This window comes from Callorhinus ursinus, unplaced genomic scaffold (assembly GCF_003265705.2).
Source record: "Callorhinus ursinus isolate GAN/ISIS: 27379988/994484 unplaced genomic scaffold, GSC_fseal_2.0 scaffold70, whole genome shotgun sequence".
Taxonomy (NCBI): Eukaryota; Metazoa; Chordata; class Mammalia; order Carnivora; family Otariidae; genus Callorhinus; species Callorhinus ursinus.
Window position 1 is genome coordinate 3,178,706 of NW_027397132.1, and position 18,414 is coordinate 3,197,119.

Consider the following 18,414-nt stretch of genomic DNA (forward strand, 5'->3'; position numbering starts at 1 on the left):
TAATAGATAGAGGTGCAGAATGAAAGGCGGATGGCTTCATTTCCCAGCGACTCAGGCTGCTGGAGGCCCTGCCCCCTCTCCTCCCTGGCCTGTGGGTGTGTGTGGGAAGCCCTCTTGGGCTCCACCTGGGGCTGGAGAGAGGGGGCCCCAGCGAGCCACCCTGGGTGGGAGAAGCTGCCTGTGGCCGTGGAGGGCCAGGCATGTGGTCAGGGAGCAGAGCCTGCTCACCGCCCCCTGGCCTGGGCTCCATGGGGGGGGGGGGGTCGGTGCCTGAGACTGAGCCCCGGAATCAGCACCACGCGTCCTCCCAGCTGTGCTCCCTCCAGTCACCCCGTGATCTGCCAGGTGCCTGGTGCCCTGGGGAGGAACAGGTGACCCAGCTCAGATTCCAGAAACGGCCCCTCCCTGGCTGCTGGATGAGGCCCCCGGGAAGCTGCCCTTGCACGCTGGTCAGTCATCTTGTGGGAAGGACGCATGATGCTCGGGAGTCCCCGTCCCCAGGAGACGAAGCACCTAGGGGGGTTCACTGGTTGAACCCACTGACTTCCCGGGAGCCCTGAGTGAGACAGATCTCCCTGGCTTTCCTGGCTTTGTACTTCCTGGGTCCCATGAAGTGCCTCTCAGAGATCCCCAGGACCAGTGCTAAGCTGCATTCCCTTGGAATTCCTGACCATCTCCTAAGTTCTCCAGGCTGCTGGGAAGCTGAGAGCCACAGGAGAATGAGCCTCGTGCTAGAAACACACTCCGTGTGTGGGGGTGGGGCGGCAGGCAGGGTGATGTCTGGCCTCGTGCTCTTGGGCCTGGCTGGTGGCAAGAGTCTGAGAGGCGGTGGCGAGCCGTTCCATGCGGTCTGTGACCCCGGAAACCTGGGGAGCACCCGATACTGTGGCCTGGACTCCATGCATAGGTGCTCATCCCCCAAGTGTGTGGACATGCTGGGGCCAAGACCCCAGTAAGAAGCTCCCTGAGGGAACTGGAAGGAGGCCTGGGTGCAGATGCAGAGCCTGCCTGCATTCTGCGATCCTGGAGCGTCTAGGGGAAAACATGCACTGCTCACAGCCACCTCGCGGGTACCAGGAGCCGCCACACAGCAGGCTGAGGCCAGGCCCCCGGGGAAGCAAATGAATCGAACCCAGGCCTCTGCAGGAATGGCTTGGCACACAACGCTGTGTGTTATAGGTCAGGCAGAGCAGTGAGGTGTGGGGACAGAGAGCAGGGCCCACTTGTTCAGCTGGGCTCAGGGGTGACTGCAGGGGCACCAGGCCTGTGGCTGGCAGAGGGGGTCCCAACAGAAGCCTGTGGGAAGGAAATATGCCGCTCTCCTACCGGCCTGATGTGTGCGCCCCTGCCTGGGGTCACTCTGCGGTCCGTCCCCGGCAGCGTTGAAGGCGGAGATGCTGACCAGGTACTGGGTGTAGCTGGTCAGGTTCTTCAGCTTCACCACGGTCTCCGGCAGGAACAGGACCTTCATCTTCTCCGTTTCATTCTGGCTGTCTGCCTCCCAGTAGTAAACCTGTTGGAAAGAGCCAGAGGTCAGAGGCAGACCGTGGGGACGGGGTGGCAGCCCCCGTTTCGGAGCTCATGCAGGGCAGGTGGCCCAGCCAGTGTGGGGTGAGGCGGGACTGCGGGCCCGAGCATGAAGCCCCTGGGTTGGGCCACGCTGCGGCTGCGAAGGCCGAGAGCCGGGGGGAGGGAAGTCAGTGCCAGGGGCGAGGGGATCCTCGGCTGCTAATACAGTTTGGGAAGCCAATAATTTGCATTTCTGAGTTGTTCTTCTGGAATTTGGGCTTTGCCTAACAGAACACGGAACATGGCACTTTCCTCCAGCTCCCCGTGAATGCCTTTTCCTTTCCAGAGCTCGGTGCTTTGATTTACAGCCTCTGTCCTGTCCCTCAGTCTTCTGGACAGAAGGAGACCGACCCTATCCACCCCTGCTCCAGCCTGTGCAGAGAACCCGGGCCTCTGCCCTGCGCTCCCACGGCAGGCCGACATGTGAGTCTTCAGTCCGCGGGGCACCAAAAATAACCTGGGGAAGAACCACGTCGGGCTCAGCACTGTGGAGGAAGGCCCTAATGCTTCTCCCAGATTTATTTCCCCTCACCCAGCTTGCATGTGCTCGTGGACGGGCTGGAGGAGGTTTCCAGGATCGCTTCCCTGGACAGCGGGCCGAGGACGGCCGCCCCGCCCCAGTGCCGCCGGGCTGCCCAAAGACAGCACCCATCCGTGGACCCACCTTGGCTCCTTGGTGGGTGGGCCGCAGCCCAGCCAGGCCATTCACGCAGAGAGCCGGGGCCCGCTTCCCACCTCCCGCGGGGGCCCCCCGTCTGGCACTGCTGGCGTGCACCCGGACTGTGAGCACAGCTGACTTGCGCCGGCCAGATGGGGTCCAGCTTCTGTTCTCCCAACTGTGCACAGCCGGTCCTGCGCTTGCACAGGCCTTTGCTAACTTGAGATCAATACCCAAGTTCAATGTCTTTATCATTAAGGAAATTAGAAAACATATTTTGGACATACATAAATAGCATCTTGCCTCCAAGCTCACAAGACTTCCCCTTACCTCATTAATCACTGTAACAGCCCTGCTGTGGAGGAAGGTATTTATTTTCATAAAACACTGACAAAAATCATTTTTAAATGGGCATTTAATTGGCCCAATAGTCATCAGGGCAGGCTGGCCCGCAGAAGCTGATGACCGCCCGTCCCGGGCCTGCAGCAAGAGAGGCATTCAGGGGGAGTTTGCCGGGGACAGCCCAGGGCTGCTTTCTTTGGGGCGGTTTAGCTGGTCCTTCTGAGTTCTCTGCACAGAAGTGGCCTTGCAGACGGGCGTGGGGGGCTTCCTGCCCCCCCCCAGATGAACCCACTCTGGGTAATCACTTAACGGCCCACTGCCTTTCTTTTGCCCCATCTCCGGAATGGTTAACTAATGTGAAATCGTAAGATTTTAGTGTGGTGGTTCTCAAAGTGGGCTTCCTCGGAACCACACCCCTGGGGGAACTTCTTAGAAATGCAAATTCTTGGGCCCCTCCGGCCTGGACCTCACAAAATATTCAATAGAAACCCAAGGGCAGAGCTGGGCTGGAGAGCCTGTTCTCTTCAGCCCGCTCTGTTTTATTGTCAGCAGAGATACTGGAGGCCCCCAGAGTGGGTGCAGGGGCAGAAAGGGGTCCTGGCTGGGCCTGGGAGGGACGGGCTGCTGGGCACCAGGTCTCCACCCCCTAAGCCCGCTCCAGCTGCTCAGTATCGCCCGTGGCTCTCCAGGCAGACGGCTGGCTGTGTGTCGGCTGGCAGGACACGGAATGTGTGGCCGGGGTTCCAGCAAAGCCCTCAGGAACTCTGGGGATCGAGGCCACTTATCCCAGCCTACAAGTGACCTGGAAGGAAGAGCCAAACCATGCGGGAGAGCATTGCCTTGTAGCCCTGGATGTTCCCATTCTGGCTCTCCGGGGGCGGCGGGTCCCACGTGACCTCCAGCTGGCTGGCCGTGAGCGGGGTCACCTGGACGTTCTGCGGAGCCATGGCCGGGGCTGGGGAGAGAGCAGTGCAGGACAGCAGCTGAGGTGTCTGTTGACACATGCAGGGCCCCTAGCTGAGAGCCTACCCCGGGCCATCCAACCTTTATGCCAGGGAGCCCTGCAAACCCTTCCCAGAATCACATTTAGCGATGCATAAAATAGTCTGCAGAATCACAAAGAAAACAGATTCTACTGAGACACAGTTGGCAGAGCGTTCAAAAACAAAGGTATGATCCGGTCGTCTGCGGGCCTCGTGAGTGGGACGTGAGGTGGTGCTGGCAGGCTGGTCTAAGGGCTACTGTGACGTCAAGGTGTGACCCGTGCAGGAGGATCTGAGGTCTTAGCACCAACCGGGACTCTACAGGGGACGTCTGGGGGCCTGCTGCTGAATGAGCAGCAGGTCCTGCTGGCCCTATGGGGCGAGTTGCCATATTCGCAGTGGAGGGAGGCACTGCTTTTCGGATGGAATGTGGAGAAAATAAGGCATCTGTGTGCCCATGCCAGGAATCTCATGGGGAGGAGCCCTGTTCCCTGGGGCTACAGACGCCGGGCTGATCCCCCAACGGGGTCAGGAGCACAGAAGGCACCGCTCCCCGTGCCCCTGCCCCGAGGCCCCTCGTGGCTCCCACTCTGAGGACCTGGTCCTCCCGTGCCGAGGCCACACTGTGCTCGGAGAGGTGGTGAGGACACTGCGGCCGTCGGTTCAGCAGGAAGCCCTTGGGAAGCTGGGCGAAAGCAGGGAGCATGTGTGCACACACAGAACACGTCTCCTCTGCGTGTGCCAGCCCTGCGCCGTCTCTGAATTCCTCACCCGGCACTTGTGCATGATGGGCTGCTCTCTGCCTCCCAGGAGCTACTCCCTTCCCCTGCCCACCTGTGCGCGCCCCCACGGGTCTGTGCTGGACCCCGGAGCCCTGGGAGCTGTCCGGGGGCCTCGGCCTATGGGCCCAGGAGCGTTTCCAGGCTGTGCACAGAGACGACACAGCCACTGTCCGAGGGCGACGGCCCTGCACACTGGCTCTCGGGAGAGAACGACCTTCCAGAGTCACCCCTTCCCCTCCCTCCCCCCAAAGTAGAATAAAATAGTAATTAACACCCACTCAGCCTGACACTGACTATTTATTTTGTTCTAACTGTGTGGCTCCCGTATTATCACTGCCCACCCTGCCGTTAATGGAAATGTTAATAACCCACACCAGGTTGTTGTGACAGATGCTCGGCCTCATTATCAGAAATTCTTATTTACCGCTCCATTAAACAACAGAATCACACAAAAAAACAATTCAATCAAAACTAACTGGAGGAATTTTAACAGCCACATTAATAATCCAAAACATAAATAAAGTTAATGTCTTTTGCATGTTTGCCATCGGCAACTCTATCGCAAAATTACTGTTGTACAATTAAAATGTGAAAGGCGAAATTGAGCACGGCCATTACCCCGGTAGTCGGTTAGAACCTTCTGTGCGTGGTCCCCCATCCCCCACCCCCACCCCAGGGTTTCCTTCCCAAACCCCAGGCCTGCGACTGTTTTCTGGACACGGAGGTCCACAGAAACTGGGGCTCCCGGGGACTCAAGGTGGCTCCCGGAATTCAGGGGCCACGTGCCTCTTGGCCAGGGTCGTCACGCACTGGACAAAACCCGCTGGTTCCATGCAGGTCCCGAGCTGCTCTGATGTGCCCACCAGCTATCCTGCAGCACACAGCTTTTGTGCCATAAAAATGCTGCAGGGAACGAGGACGTTTTTGGTGACGACACCAGCAGGGAAGACAGAAATGTGTGCAGAGAGCAGAGCATGTTGGTTTTGAGATGCATTTTCTTGGCTCCTGAAAGCGTCTGCATCTCCATGCCAGCAGGACGACCTGACTTAAGGAGGCATTGCTGTTTACAGCCCCAAATACAGTGCTTGTTGGTCATCGCGCATGTGCGCGATGGGGCATGGACAGAACGTCCGAGGAGCCCTTGCTCGTGCCCATGATGTACGATAAACACGGGTATCAGCCCGGGATGCTTTCGTCACATGCATGAAATCAGTGTTAAAGAGCATTTTCGCACAGCTGCCTCTGACATGTGCTGAGACACGGATTGCCCACAAGCAGCCCTGAGAGGTGGCTTGCAAAGCTGACGCCTGGAGTCAGGGCTGACGATGCCACCGCGTCCCAGGGAGCCAGTCCTCAGTGGGGTGGCTCCTGCCATCCTGGCCACAGAGCCGCCAGAGACAGAGCCCGCCGAGGCAGTAACAGAGGAAACTTCGGGGCCTTTAGAATCACCCTGCCCCTGAAGATTTCTGGAATCTTCTGGGATTCTGGCTGATTGCATAGGGAGGCCCTGCACACAAGCTCCACAGAGCAGGAAGGGCAGCACTTTGTCCATCTCACCCGACCCCCGGGGCAGACGCGCTGCCCCCGACCTGGCCAGCCAGCAGCAGCTGGGCCAACGAGCAGCTGCCGGAACAACACGGCTATGCCTGGCTCCGTTTTAATTTGCTGGAGAGCGGAGAGCCCTGGCTCATGGCCCCCAAACCCTGTGCCCACCAGGCCCCGAGAGGACCTGGCCACTCCTCAGTCCTGAGCTGCAGACCCTCCCTTGTCAGCATTTGAGAGCTTCCGCTCCAAGGTGAGGTCGCTGGACAGGCCCTGTGTGCTCACGCCACGGAAACAAAGAGACAACAAGCCTGGAAAGATTTCTGGTAGATGAGTGCATACTTGAGAGAGTCAGGGAAGGTTTTCTGTGCTGTAGGAAATAACTCTGCAGACTCACTCACTCACTCCAACTACCCACTGCCTCCGTGGGAGGGCCGTCTGTCCGGCCTGGGGAAGTCTCCCTCCTGAGGGGGCCCACATGTCCCCCCTCTGGCCCCAGCATGGTCGGTGACAACAGAGCACTAGTCACACGTGGGCAGGAGTGACCCAGGCCACCTCCCGGCAGAAACTTCCAGAGGGTGCCCGGCCGGCTACCTCCCCTTTCCCCACTACCACCTGAGCAGCAGGTCCCACGCGGGGGCTGAGCCCTCAGTCTGTGTCTTGGAGAGGAGATGACGGGGAACATGAGAAATTACCGCTGGTGATTAAGCCACTGCGACTTTGGTGGCTGGTTATCGCCACAGCGTAATGTGCTGACATTTTCCTGAATATCGACTGGGCCCTAGGCTTGGCGCTGAGGGGGGGGTGGACACAAAGACACAGCAACACGTAATAAGAGAGAGAAATCACAGGAATCGTGATACAGGGTGTGATGTGAGGACAGATTCAAAGGGCCATGAGAAGTAATTTCTGGCTGGGGACATGGGGTCTTTCCTGGAAAACAGAGTATCCATCAATAATGGGGAAGATTCAACATGTGACAACGGGCCAGGGAAGCACGGGCCACGTACGAGGCTGGAATGGGAAGAGCAACAGGGTGGTGTATCTGCTGGAGTCACATCGGGCAGATGGTCATCTAGGTGTCAGTGCCACCTGGGGCCGTGCTGGGCATCTGCCAGTGCTAAACCATGCTAGGCCATATCAGACCATGCTAGATCATGCTAAGTCATGCTAGGTCATGGTAGGCCATGTTAGATCATATTAGGCCATGCTAAGGTCATGCTAGGCCATGCTAGGTCATGCTACATCATGCTAGACCATGCTAGGCTATGCTAGGCCATGTTAGATTATGCTAGGCCATGTTAGGCCATGCTAGGCCATGCTAGGGGATGCTAGGCCATGTTAGACCATTCTAGATCATGCTAGGTCATCCTAGGCCATGTTAGACCATGCTAGGCCATGCTAGAGCATGGTAGACCATGCTAGGCCATGCTAGACCATGCTAGATCATGTTAGGCCATGCTAGGTCATGCTAGGCTATGCTAGGTTTCTTTCACTTTCTGCAACCCAGGGGTTTATTATTTGGGTAAAGCAATTTTTTAACTGATACCCTGAGGATCATTGTTAACATTTTAATATAATGAGACAGGTATTTGTTTTATATAATAAAAAAATTATACATTCATCAGTTCACATTAGTTACATCGCCATTTTTCTGGCCACTTTTTCTGATTTCCTGTCAAAGCAAACAGGAAATAGAATTCTCTAACATGCCTTCTCAGCAAATTTTGCTAATACAATCTGTTCCTCTCAGCCAGGGTACCCAGAGAGAGACTCCGGCTCTGGGTAATTATCTAACCTCTGGGGCCTTCGCAATACATAAAGGAGGTTCTTTAACTCAGTGGAGGACAAGTCAAGCCTGGAGACAGAACAATGACTCAGTGCAGGAATGTGGGAAAGGAGCAGAATCTCAAAAGGTGAGCGGAGCCCGTAAACACAAAGGCTTCGTTCACTTCTGGGCGGGGGCACAGTCCCAGAAGGAAGAGAGGAGAATCACTGTTGTCACCAACATCAAGTCCAATGCCCGGGGCCCCGCAGGAGGTCAGGCAGCTGACAGGCCTGCCCTGAGGAACTCCGGGTCTGTAAACCAGTGTTCAGTTTGACATCACACAGTAACGTTTAAAAAAGCCTATAACAGAATTCAAAGTGAGAAGATCGTGTTTTATAAATCTGTAATGAACACAAAAGACACGGATCACCCTTTTCTCAAACCAAAGCTCCTTCTCTCCAGAAATCTGCAAGGCCTTTTGAAGAGTGGTGTTCTCATCTAGTTTGCTGGCTGCTGGAATCATTGTGACCCATCGGGGGGGGGTGTGACCACGATGCTGAGGGCGGCGCGGGGATGTGTGCGCACGTCTTTTGTCTGGGCTCACTTCACCCTCATAACCCCAGGAGGTGGGCTGTCATCACTGCCTTTCCTGCAGGGGAAGCCTCGGGCAGAGAGAGAAGGGCCTGGCCCCGGATCTCAACTCACACCACACTCGACGCCTGGCAGCCCTTGACGCCCAGCACAACGGCGTGGGGAAGGGCAGGGGATTCAAGGCCACGTTCCAGGGTTCCTGGAGTGGCCACCTCAGTCCAGCCCCATCTCACTCAGCCTAGTGCCCCTCACTTGAGCTCAGGTGCCCGTCTTTCCTCCAATCACCTCACTGCTGAGTCAGAACCAACACAACTTTAAGGAAGCTTAACAAGAAAAATCAGGAAAAGGGTCCCCAAAACCATCTCCAAAAACAATGTCATGGACTCCGGCCTATGGAGGCTGTAGATGGAAGGTTGTGGGAAAAGCCCTGGATGGTGAGTTTTAGGATCTAGGCTCAGCCTGTGGGACTTGGGACACAGTTCCATCTCTCTGAGCCTCAGTTTCTTTTGTAAAATAGGAGAAAATACCAGACTTAATGGGTTTCGGAGATGAAATGAATTACGTTTTGAGAGGACACAGCTTGGTAGCCAGCAAGGAGGAGGCACTCTGTAAGGTGGCCTGAACACAGTGTCTTGCTCCAAGCCCATTCCCCTGCACTCACTGTCCAGCGAATCACTCAACAGGTGTGGCGGGTGCACTGGTCCTGCTTGGGCTATGTCCCCATAGGGACTGTCAGTAGTCACGTCACCATGTGCTGATGTGTTTAAATGTCCGTCTCTCCTTGCAGTTCCTTCGTGAGCCAGGAGCAGCACAGGTGTGTCCTGGGTGCTCTGCCTTCCACACTCTTGAACATGAGCATCCTGGATGATAGAGACACTCCACGGTCCCACCTCCTGGTACTCACACCCTCCCTCGAGGAATCCCTTCCTGTGAGCACTTGCTTCCTCCGACCAGCAGAATGTGGCGGACGTGGTGGGTGGTGGTGTCATGATTAGCATCCAGGAGACTGTGCTTCTCTACGGCTGGTGCCTGTCCTGCTGGCCCTCTGTCCCTCTGCTGAGAAGCCAGCAGCTATGCAGGGAGATGCCCCCTGGAGAGGCTCGCCATGGCAAGGAGCTCAGGGAGGCTTCTGTCCAACAGCCCACAAGATAGAGGCCTGCCAACCGCCACGCGAGTGAGCTTAGAAATGGCTCCTTCCCTGGTCCAGCCTTCAGATGAGACAGCCGCCCTGGCTACCACCTTGGGTGAGACCCAAAGCAGAGGACACAGCTAAGTTGTGCCTGAACACCTGGCCTCCACACATGGTGATGTCGCACATGCATGTTGTTTCAAGCTGTGTGGGGAACATTTGTTATGCAGCGATAGATAACCAATATATCCGTTGTTCAAGCATGAGCTCCTCTAGGAAAGTTACCCAGCCGAGGCCCAGTCTCTGCACATTCGGGCTCTGAAGGACTGGCTTGAATTTGATGTAGCCCCTGTGCTACATGTGGGATTTCAAATGTAGTTCTCTCTCAGGCATTTCAGTGATAAAGGTGAGTGCTGAACAAACCCAGCGTCTGATCCCCGCCAGTGATGCTTTCCACCGTCACCGACGCCTATCACCAGCACTTTTCTCCTTGCCTGTAGAGTGAGCTTCCCACCGGAGAAAGACCCAGGCCCATGGGCCATGACTGGACTGTGACCGCTGGTGGTCTGTGTGGCACAAACCATGATCCCCGATTAATCAACTGCACCATATGCAGCTTGTATTTGCAAAACTCAAGCTAGAGGGAGGATGTTTTTTTCTCATTTCACACTTTAGAAAGCTGAGCCTGAAGGGCCTGAAGTTGTTTGTCCCAGAACAGGCTGGATTTGAACTGGGGTCTGCGTAACTGGAAGGCTCTCCTGATTGTCAAGGACAGGCGTTGGGGAGCTTTCTGTGATGGGCTGGGCAACATTTTAAGTCTTGAGGGACGCAAGGTCTGGGTCACAGCGACTCAACTCTGCCTTCGCATGGCAAAAGCAGCCACAGATGGTATGTAAGCGAACGGGCGTCTCAATAAAACTTTATTTACAAAAACAGGCACTGGTTGGATTTGGCCTGTGGGCCTGGTTTGCGGACCCTGGTCTGGGTCAGGAAAGCAAGGATGTGGGGGCAGGGCTGGGAAGGGGGTGCTTGGCTGCTAAGCTGCTTTGTCAAGTATGAGTGCTGGAATGTCCCCGGCCACCAGCCTTGTGAGCTTGTCCCCATCATGTAACCCTGGGACTGCCGGGTGCAACAGAACAGCCACCAGGGCCTGGCCACTCGGGCCCCCCGTGGGGGTCAAGGCAGAGGTGAGTGTGCACATGCTTGGGCAGGCAGTGGGGGGCCTAGGAAGTCCGGAGAGGCAGGTGACCTGGGGCAGGCAGCCCCAGGGAGAGTGAGGCTGGCCCAGACTGGCCTCATCCGTGGTTTTCTCAACTTTTGAAACCCTGTGTCCTTCTGTTCTGATCTGATTCCAGAGGGCCTTATTTTCTAGGAAAAACAGCTGCCTTGGATGAGGTGGCCACACTGGTATGTCCTGCTACCACTGACCACAGAGCATTCCTATAGAACTCTCTGGAAGCTTTGGTGCTTCAGTGTTTCTCACCTGTAAAATGAAGGTAAACTCTGAGCCCCGCACTTGCTGGGATGTGGCAAGTCTGGGATGGGGAGGGTGTCTCCCTCCAGTTCCTACTCTCTCCCATGTCCCAGTGTCAGGACCGACGGCTCCAGATCCCTGGGTGAAGCTCCGGGTCAAAGGAACATGGTTCAAGAAATCGATGTACAAGTGAGGCTGGGGAATTAGGTCCCCAGCAGGGAAAAGCTGCAGCAAGCCTCCACCCTGGACAAGCTGGGCTGGGCGTGCTGCCCCTCAGCCCTGCTCCGACTGCAGGGAGGGGAGGAGGGAGCAGCTGCAGGCCCCACAAGGGCCCTCCCCGCCGCCGCCTGTGGGGCTGTTGCTGACATTCCTGTTTTGTAAGAAAAGTGAAATAGCATTCTGACAAGGAGCAAGGCTGGGACTTGAGCCCAGAGCGTCCCGTTCCACATCGCACACAAGCCCAGGAGGTGAGGGCCCACGATCCCTGTGTCAGCTAGTCTTTGAACCCCTACAAGCTGCAGGCGTACTTGGAGATGACTGGGCTGAACCTGGGGAGTGCACCGGCCATGAGGACCGGCTGGGGACTGCCGTGAGGATGCAGACAGCAGATGGCACCCAAAGGAGGGCGGTGGCTGCGGCATTTGACGCTGGGGACCGCGAGTCAACAAGTGTTGACCAGCCAAATGGGCTGTGGGCATCAAGGGCTGGGAGGTGTCAAGGCTGCCCCGCAAGGTGTCAAGGCTGCCTGGGATTTGGGGATGGACAGAGGCATTGCCCCCAGGGCACAGGGAAGAGTAGATTCGGGAATCGCGCGGCCCCGGAAGGCACCTGAGGGTGTGGGAATGAGGCGACCATCCCGGGAGAGCAGACGGACAGATGGGAGTGAACGGAGCCAGAGAGAGAGCAGAGGCGAAGCCTGGGAACCGGGGGGTCATGCCACAGACACCGGGCCCGGAGTCGGCCAGAGTCAAAGGCCAGGTCAGGAGCAGGGCTGAGAAGCAGCCGCTGGATCTGGTAACAAGGAGCTCAGGGGCTCGGCAGTTCTAAGGCAAATGCGGCTGAAGCTGGCGAGTCTTGAGGGCAGGACAGAACGGAAGACGGGGGGCCGGCAGTCCCACGGGGGTCTGAGTGCTGACTGCATACTGGATCACACGAAGAAATTGTCATTAATTTTTCCAGGTGAGATGATGCCTTCATAGTTTACGTAATCATGTGCGTATGTATTTGAAGAGTTCTTCTAGGGGTACATGCTGGAGATACATTTGAATGAAGTGATAGGACGTTTACCAGAAAGGGTGTGATGTCTGAAAAGAGCTGCAGAAGCAGCGGGCGGAGGGGCGCGGGTGCGAGGACAAAGGAAGCACGACCGGCCGTGGGCGCCAGGGCCGAGCTGGGCGGTGAGTGCATGGGTGCACGGGGGCCCGCGGGGCCAGCCCGGCGGCTTGTGCCCACTCCCGGCCTCCCTCATCAGCGGTGACACAACACACGAAAGGAGGGAGGTGCTTGAATTCAGGAAGAGCTTGGCCGGGAAGGAGGGGCACAGGTGAGGCCGGGCGCTGGGGAGAGACTCTGGGGTTGGAGCACTTTCAAATCCATGGCTTCGTCTGTGCTGCCAGCAGCGCGGCGGGCGGGCGCAAACACCCCGTCCTCCCGTGGCTGGTCTGCTGACTCACACGTGTGGGGACGGTGCTCCTCCTTCCTGGGGGTGACCCAGTGTCTACGCACCCAGCAGGCACGCCAGCCCACGCGGGGCTCTGTGAGGCATGAAGGCCCCGCGGACAGCCTCACCCGCTGAGAGGAGGTCCCAGGGGAGGCCTCTCCCTTCGCCCAGAGTGCGAGCTGCTCAAGGGCAGGACGTGGTCTTCCCCCTTCAGGGGCCTCTCGAGCTGCTGAGGGAGTGGGTGCTCAGGAGAGAGGTCTCTACCCATCACCAGTATGGTTCTCCAAGGAACGTCCTGAGAATCGGCTGAGAACTTGGACTCTGGATGGCATGATGTTTGGGATCCTTTCCAAATAAAGCATTAGGCATTCGAATATTCTCCATAACCTTCCTATGTTGATGGAAATTAGGTTACTAGAAGTGTCATTTATCTACCAACATTTCGTCTGCTAGGGAAGGCAGTAATCCAGGCTGGGGAGCACGTGGTGCAGGAGAGGGACGCCCAGAGCTGGGGGACCCAGTGATGCTCACGGTGGCCAGAGATGCTGCTCCCGGGGGCACTCCTGCCTCAGCCCTCCCCTTGCCTGCCCAGCACCCTGACCCCCATGTGCTTGCAGGGGCTTTAGAATCAATACAGCTGCCTGACTCCATCGCCTCATTCCCACGCGGTCTCAGGACAGGGGTCCTGGAGTAAGAGATGCTGAAGACAGCCTGGAGGAGGCAGCAAATGCCAGGGCCGTCCCTTGCAATTCTTCCTGGCCTGGGGAGGGGATGGGCAAGCTCCCCACTCCCTTACCAATATCTGCCGGGCCTGCTGGGGTCAGGCCTAGCAACACTGGAGGATGTCCCTCTGCGGGGACTCTCCAGTCAGAACGCAGACGTGATGGCTCATCAGGACTTTGTGCACCAAGGGAGCAAACCATGTGCTATGGTCCTCGAGGGTGAGAAGGAGCCCCAGGAGCCCCCGGCCACCTCCAGACTGGGGGATGGCCTCTGAGCACCCACGGCTCAGCTGGGAGCCCGAGGCAGCAATCGCGCCTGGCACACAGCAGGCTGTCACGACCTGGCAGACACCCGCTCCGCCGTCGGTGATCACCTGCCTGTAAAGCCCGCATCTCCACCTCCACACCACGTGGCCCACTGCACAACAGGCAGGACCCACCATGGAAGCTGCCAGTGGTTTTCATCCGGTCACAACCCTGCGTCCATTAGTAATTACCTAGAGACCGCGGTGCGTGACGCTGGAGAGGTGCCGCGGGCCAAAGTGCCCTCGACTCCTGGCCGTGCACCCGGCTCAGACCAGCAGACTCCAAAGCCTTCTCTCGTCCCCTGAGGCTGGGGCCCGGCTCCGTGTCTTGAGGGGAGCTAAACCAGCCAGAAGCCATGCCATTCCTCCTTCCAGCCAGCGGCGACTTCCAAGGAAGGTAGAGCCCACGGTTCCCAGTAAGTTTCTTGTTCTTTAAAAAAGAGCCAACCAATCGTTCCAAGACGCTCTGTGGTCTCGTGAAGCGACACTCAGGCCCATCGCAACCCACATGGCCCCTAAAGCAACCAAACGACGACGGTGTGTGACTATCCATTTTTCCTTTTTGGCAAAAGGTGTCGTGTCAAAGAGCAAAGGTCAGGCTGCTGACCTGACCTCCTGTGGGCGCTTCCCGCCAGGCAAAGGAGAAAGTCCCGACTCCCTGTTTTGGCAGGAGAACCTGTCGAGTCCTTCCTTTTCCTGGGGTGACAGAAAGCTGGGTGCCTCGACAAGCAGGTGGGCCTCAGGCTCTGGCTGCTGTGGGTAGAACAAGGACAAGCCGTTGGGGGTCAGGGCTCGCGGTGATGACGCTGCAGGGGCCGAGTCTAGCAGGTGACCCACAGGGCAGAGCCAAGTGCAGCTCCAAGGGGGGGGGCAGGGGGGGGGGGGGGGGGGGGGCCAGAGAGGGAGGGCGAGCCAGCGGGATGACGGCGTGGTGCGCTTTTCCATCCCTTCAGAACATAATACACACTCCGTCAAACCCCTGGCAGAATTTGCCAAAATGATTGTAAAGTTCCTAAAAACGGGTGAGAAGTTCTGGAAAACAAAAAAATAGGGTGAGCGCCGGGAAACATGAAGGACGAGTGATAAAAGTAGCATGCGAGGGGTTGGCGGCACCAGAGGGAGCGAGAATTTGCAAGAAGCTGAGCCGCGCTCCCCGGCATTGGAAAGAGAGGTGGCTCACAGATGGAACTGGGGCGGCTTCTCCGAAAACCAGCCACTGAGAAGCTCACGTTGGCCCGGCACTGAAACAAATTCCGGATGCACTCAAGGGTTTTCGGGAACAACGGAGCCATGAAAATTTGGGAAGACAAGCCGGGTACCTCCCGGGCTCCTGGACAGGAAGCAGAGACGCCGCAGAGCGAGGGGTTTGACCGCGCAATTTTAACACAAGAAACTCAGCGACAGACAACAGAACAGGGAAACCATGGGCCACAAGTGGGGTCGGACGTGTCGTCCCTGATGCATACAGAGCTCTCACCAATCACCCCCAGGACACCAAGACCCCGGGAAAAACGTTGCTGTGTATGGTGGCAGGCATTTGACGGCAGAGTAGGGATTAAAGGCTGGCGGACGGAACGGTAGTGAGATATATTTTGTGATATATTTTCACCTAAAGAGTGAGGCAAGATCCAAACGTGGAAGCAGAGAAACCACAGACCGGCGTCCTGGTCCCTAGGGCATGGCGTGTCAATGAGTTTTAGCTTCTCTAAGCAAAAAATGCTCATGTCTTTTGAGCCAGGGATTCTGCTTCTAGCATTTCCTCCCAAGGAGAGAATCAGAGAGGCTGTAAAGGATTTGCAACAGTGTTCACAGAGGCTTTATTTATGACGACAAGGCCCTGCACCCCGTGTCTCCCTCCCAAGTGAACAGCAGGAGTAAGCCCAGGGGTGGTTTGCAAAGGTTCTCTGCCACCTGGACCCAACCCCGCATCTGGTACCACCTTCCTCATCCAAGGAAGGCATCCCCTGGCCCTGGCCCCCCATTCCTTATGCAGCAGTGAGCCCCACTTGCCTGCTCCCCCAAACCGCTCCTATGGGGAAATTCTGGAGCCCCTGCTGCTTCCAGCCCCTGGACGAGGCTCCAGATGCAATCCCAGACCTGGCTTCGATCCACCACTGCCAGACCCCGATGCAAGGGGCAAGGTCTGGAGAAGCCTCTGGAGGCCGGGAGGGGACATCTTCCCTCTCCGCTGAAGGGCTGTGCCATGTGCTCTCTGCAGGGGCCATCCGCTGGACCAGTGGGGCAGAGAGGTAAGAGCACTCCTAGAGCGTCTGGGGGCTCGGCGGGTGTGCAGTCTCCTAGCCTCTCCGCTGAGCAGGAGCAGCTGTGGGCTGCACTCAGAGCTTCCAGGAACAGGGGGGTACACTCACGCACGTTCAAGGGAAGGTGCTGGAGCTGCTCATGGAGGAAAGGAGACCCAGCAGCCAGGATGGGGAGAATAGGTGGTCTCGGGCAGTTGGCAGGTGCCGTGCTGCGGCATCAGGACGGACGGGCTGCACGGGCCTGGCTGGCCTGACCCCACGGGGCTGGGAGCTGGGGGTAAAGTCCCAGCCCAGCTTTGCCTGGGCTTACTGTCTGTGGGACTGCAGGGTTGGGGAGACTGTGGGCAGCCTGGGAAAGCCAATGCTGGGCTTTTCACAGTCAAAGCAGTGGAAAAGGGGGAGTAAGGGGAGCCTCACAGGTGTTGCTGAAAACCCCAACTGGGCCCCCTGTGAACTGCTGTCAACAGCCCAGCTCAGAGCAGCCCCCAACCCCAGACACCATCCGGGCTTCTCCTTCCATTGCTTGTCCCCCAGCAGTGGGAGGGCCTTGGAGTGCGCTTGGGCACCGGGGTCATCCCATTTCATAGAACAGAAAACAGAGGCTGGAGGAGTAACCACTCTTCTTTCTTAGCCACATCGGGCAGCTCCTGAAGGCCAGAGCGGCTGCTCCAAGCTTGGCAGGGTTCTGACTTTGCTTTCAGGACCCTGACTGAGAAACACCTGTCTAAGGCCAGTGACAGCATAGTCAGGCCAGGAGGTGAGCCCTGGTCCCAGTAGCTGGACCCCTCTTGGAGGACCCCTGTTGGCTATATGCAAAAGGGACTGACAACTTCTCCTGCAGGACTGCTGTGAGGCCAGACCTTGTGAGCCCACCCTGCCCAGAAGCCTCTGCGGATTGCTTACTTCTGTGTGTGGCAGTTTCTATGATGGCAGCTTTTCACAGCAGAGTCAAAGGGTGAGACTGACCCTGTGTTTCATGCCCTGGAGCAGGACCGCTGCCCCGAGAGGCCCCTGCACATGCACCCCTCCCCTCCATGGCAGCCTGCCTTTCTCCAGGCGCCCACGGCTCTCCTTCTATCCAATGGCACACCTGGCCCACAGCATCCACGCTGACTCTGTGGGCTATGCAACGTGCCCCCTCATCCTGGAGCCAGGCTGCAGTCTCCCGGCCCCGGGCCAGGCTCTGAACATCAGGTGTGTCCGGGCTGGCAGCTCAGGCCCAGGCCACCTCGGTCACTTCCTGGGCCAAGACCGCTCCTGGCTGCCATCACCCCATCTGGCCAGAGCTTTCTCAGCTTTTCTCAGGGTTGACACTGGCTTTCCTCTCCTCCTCCATGACCATCTCGGCTCTATAGATGGCCCATCTGAGTTGGGAGATGGAGTGCAGTCTGCCTCTAAATCTGGGCCAAGGCTCAGAGGGGAAACGGCGCTAGAGGTGGTCAGGGGCCGCTCACCCTGCTCCACCCCCGAAGTGCAGGTGGACAGACAGCTGTCCGTGAGTCCCTGGGCCAGGCACCAGGCCAAGGACCTCTCATTCTTCAGTCTGAATCTCCACCATGACCCTAGGACAGAGGCGCCTGGGCCTGCTGCCTCAGGAAATCAAATCCCAATTCACAGGGGCTCTAGCATCACCCCTGCCTCCCAAATACGACCACTCGGTAAGAGCCCACCCGCTCCAGGGGCTTTGGCCCTCGGCCCACGCAGTGGCTGTGGGCAGCAGATGGGGGCAGAGTGGAGTCCGGGGGCTGCTGGGTCCTGAGGGGGTAGCTGGGATGGCCCCGCGGGGTGAGGGGATCCCTGCTCTGTGAGAACGGGCTGTCATTCCCCTTCCCTGGCAGCAGGGTGTGTGTGTGTGGGGGGGGTCTCTGCTTCCACAACCCCCACTGTCAGAGCAGGGAACAGGTGCTCTGCCCCCACTGGTCCCCACAAAGCATTCAGGGTGAGATTAATTTTGATCAAAGCAGAACAAGTCAGGACAGAACACCTTGGGCTTGGTTTGGGGCCCAACAGGTCTGCTGTGCTGTGTTTTGTCAGAAGCCCTCACGGTTTCCGAGCTTCTGGGGTCCCCAGATGCCTGTCCTTCTTGAATGGGCAGGGCTGATGGGGCAAATGGGAGCCGGGGCTAAAGCCTCCCCCCGGGCACTTCCCATGTGTCCCTGGACCCGGGGGTCCCCACCCTCTGGGGTGCTGCCTGTCATCTACCTCTGGTGTCCACGCTTCTGGGTAGGGCTGCTGGCTTCCCTCCTTCCTGTCTGATCTGCTCTTGCCCTCCCCCCGCTTCCCCACACCGTTCCAGGCAATCCACGGAGTCCGGAGGACGGTGGGGGGACTCGGAGGGGCTCTTGGCTCCGTGGAGCACAGAGCACAGACAGACCACAGATGGCGAGTGCAGAAAGCTGCGTGTGCACCATGTTCCGGAACAGAGGAGGCAACCCCGGCTCTGCATGGAGAAAGGGACGAGACTGCTCTCCCCCGAGGCGCTGGCCCTGAAGCTGGGCTGCAGGAAGCCTGCAGGGCTTCCTGGGACGGGTAAGGGCGGGCCGGCAAGAGCAGGGATGCTAGATGACACAGCGGGTGTCTGTTCCAGGGGAGAGCGGCCTAGGAGGCCTGGAAACACAGGCAGGGGCC

At 57.9% G+C, this 18,414-nt stretch overlaps 1 protein-coding gene across 3 annotated transcripts in view; it reads right to left on the minus strand.

Moving 5' to 3' along the window:
• SDK1 (sidekick cell adhesion molecule 1) overlaps positions 1-18,414 on the minus strand; it is an 893,742-nt gene that overhangs the window by 39,877 nt on the left and 835,451 nt on the right. For all 3 annotated transcript variants that reach the window (XM_073886319.1, XM_073886318.1, XM_073886320.1), the window contains 2 exons: positions 3,409-3,524; positions 1,327-1,513 (listed from right to left, as the gene is read on the minus strand). In XM_073886319.1, the coding sequence (XP_073742420.1) occupies positions 1,327-1,513; positions 3,409-3,524 (303 nt within the window). The remainder of the gene's footprint in view (positions 1-1,326; positions 1,514-3,408; positions 3,525-18,414) is intronic.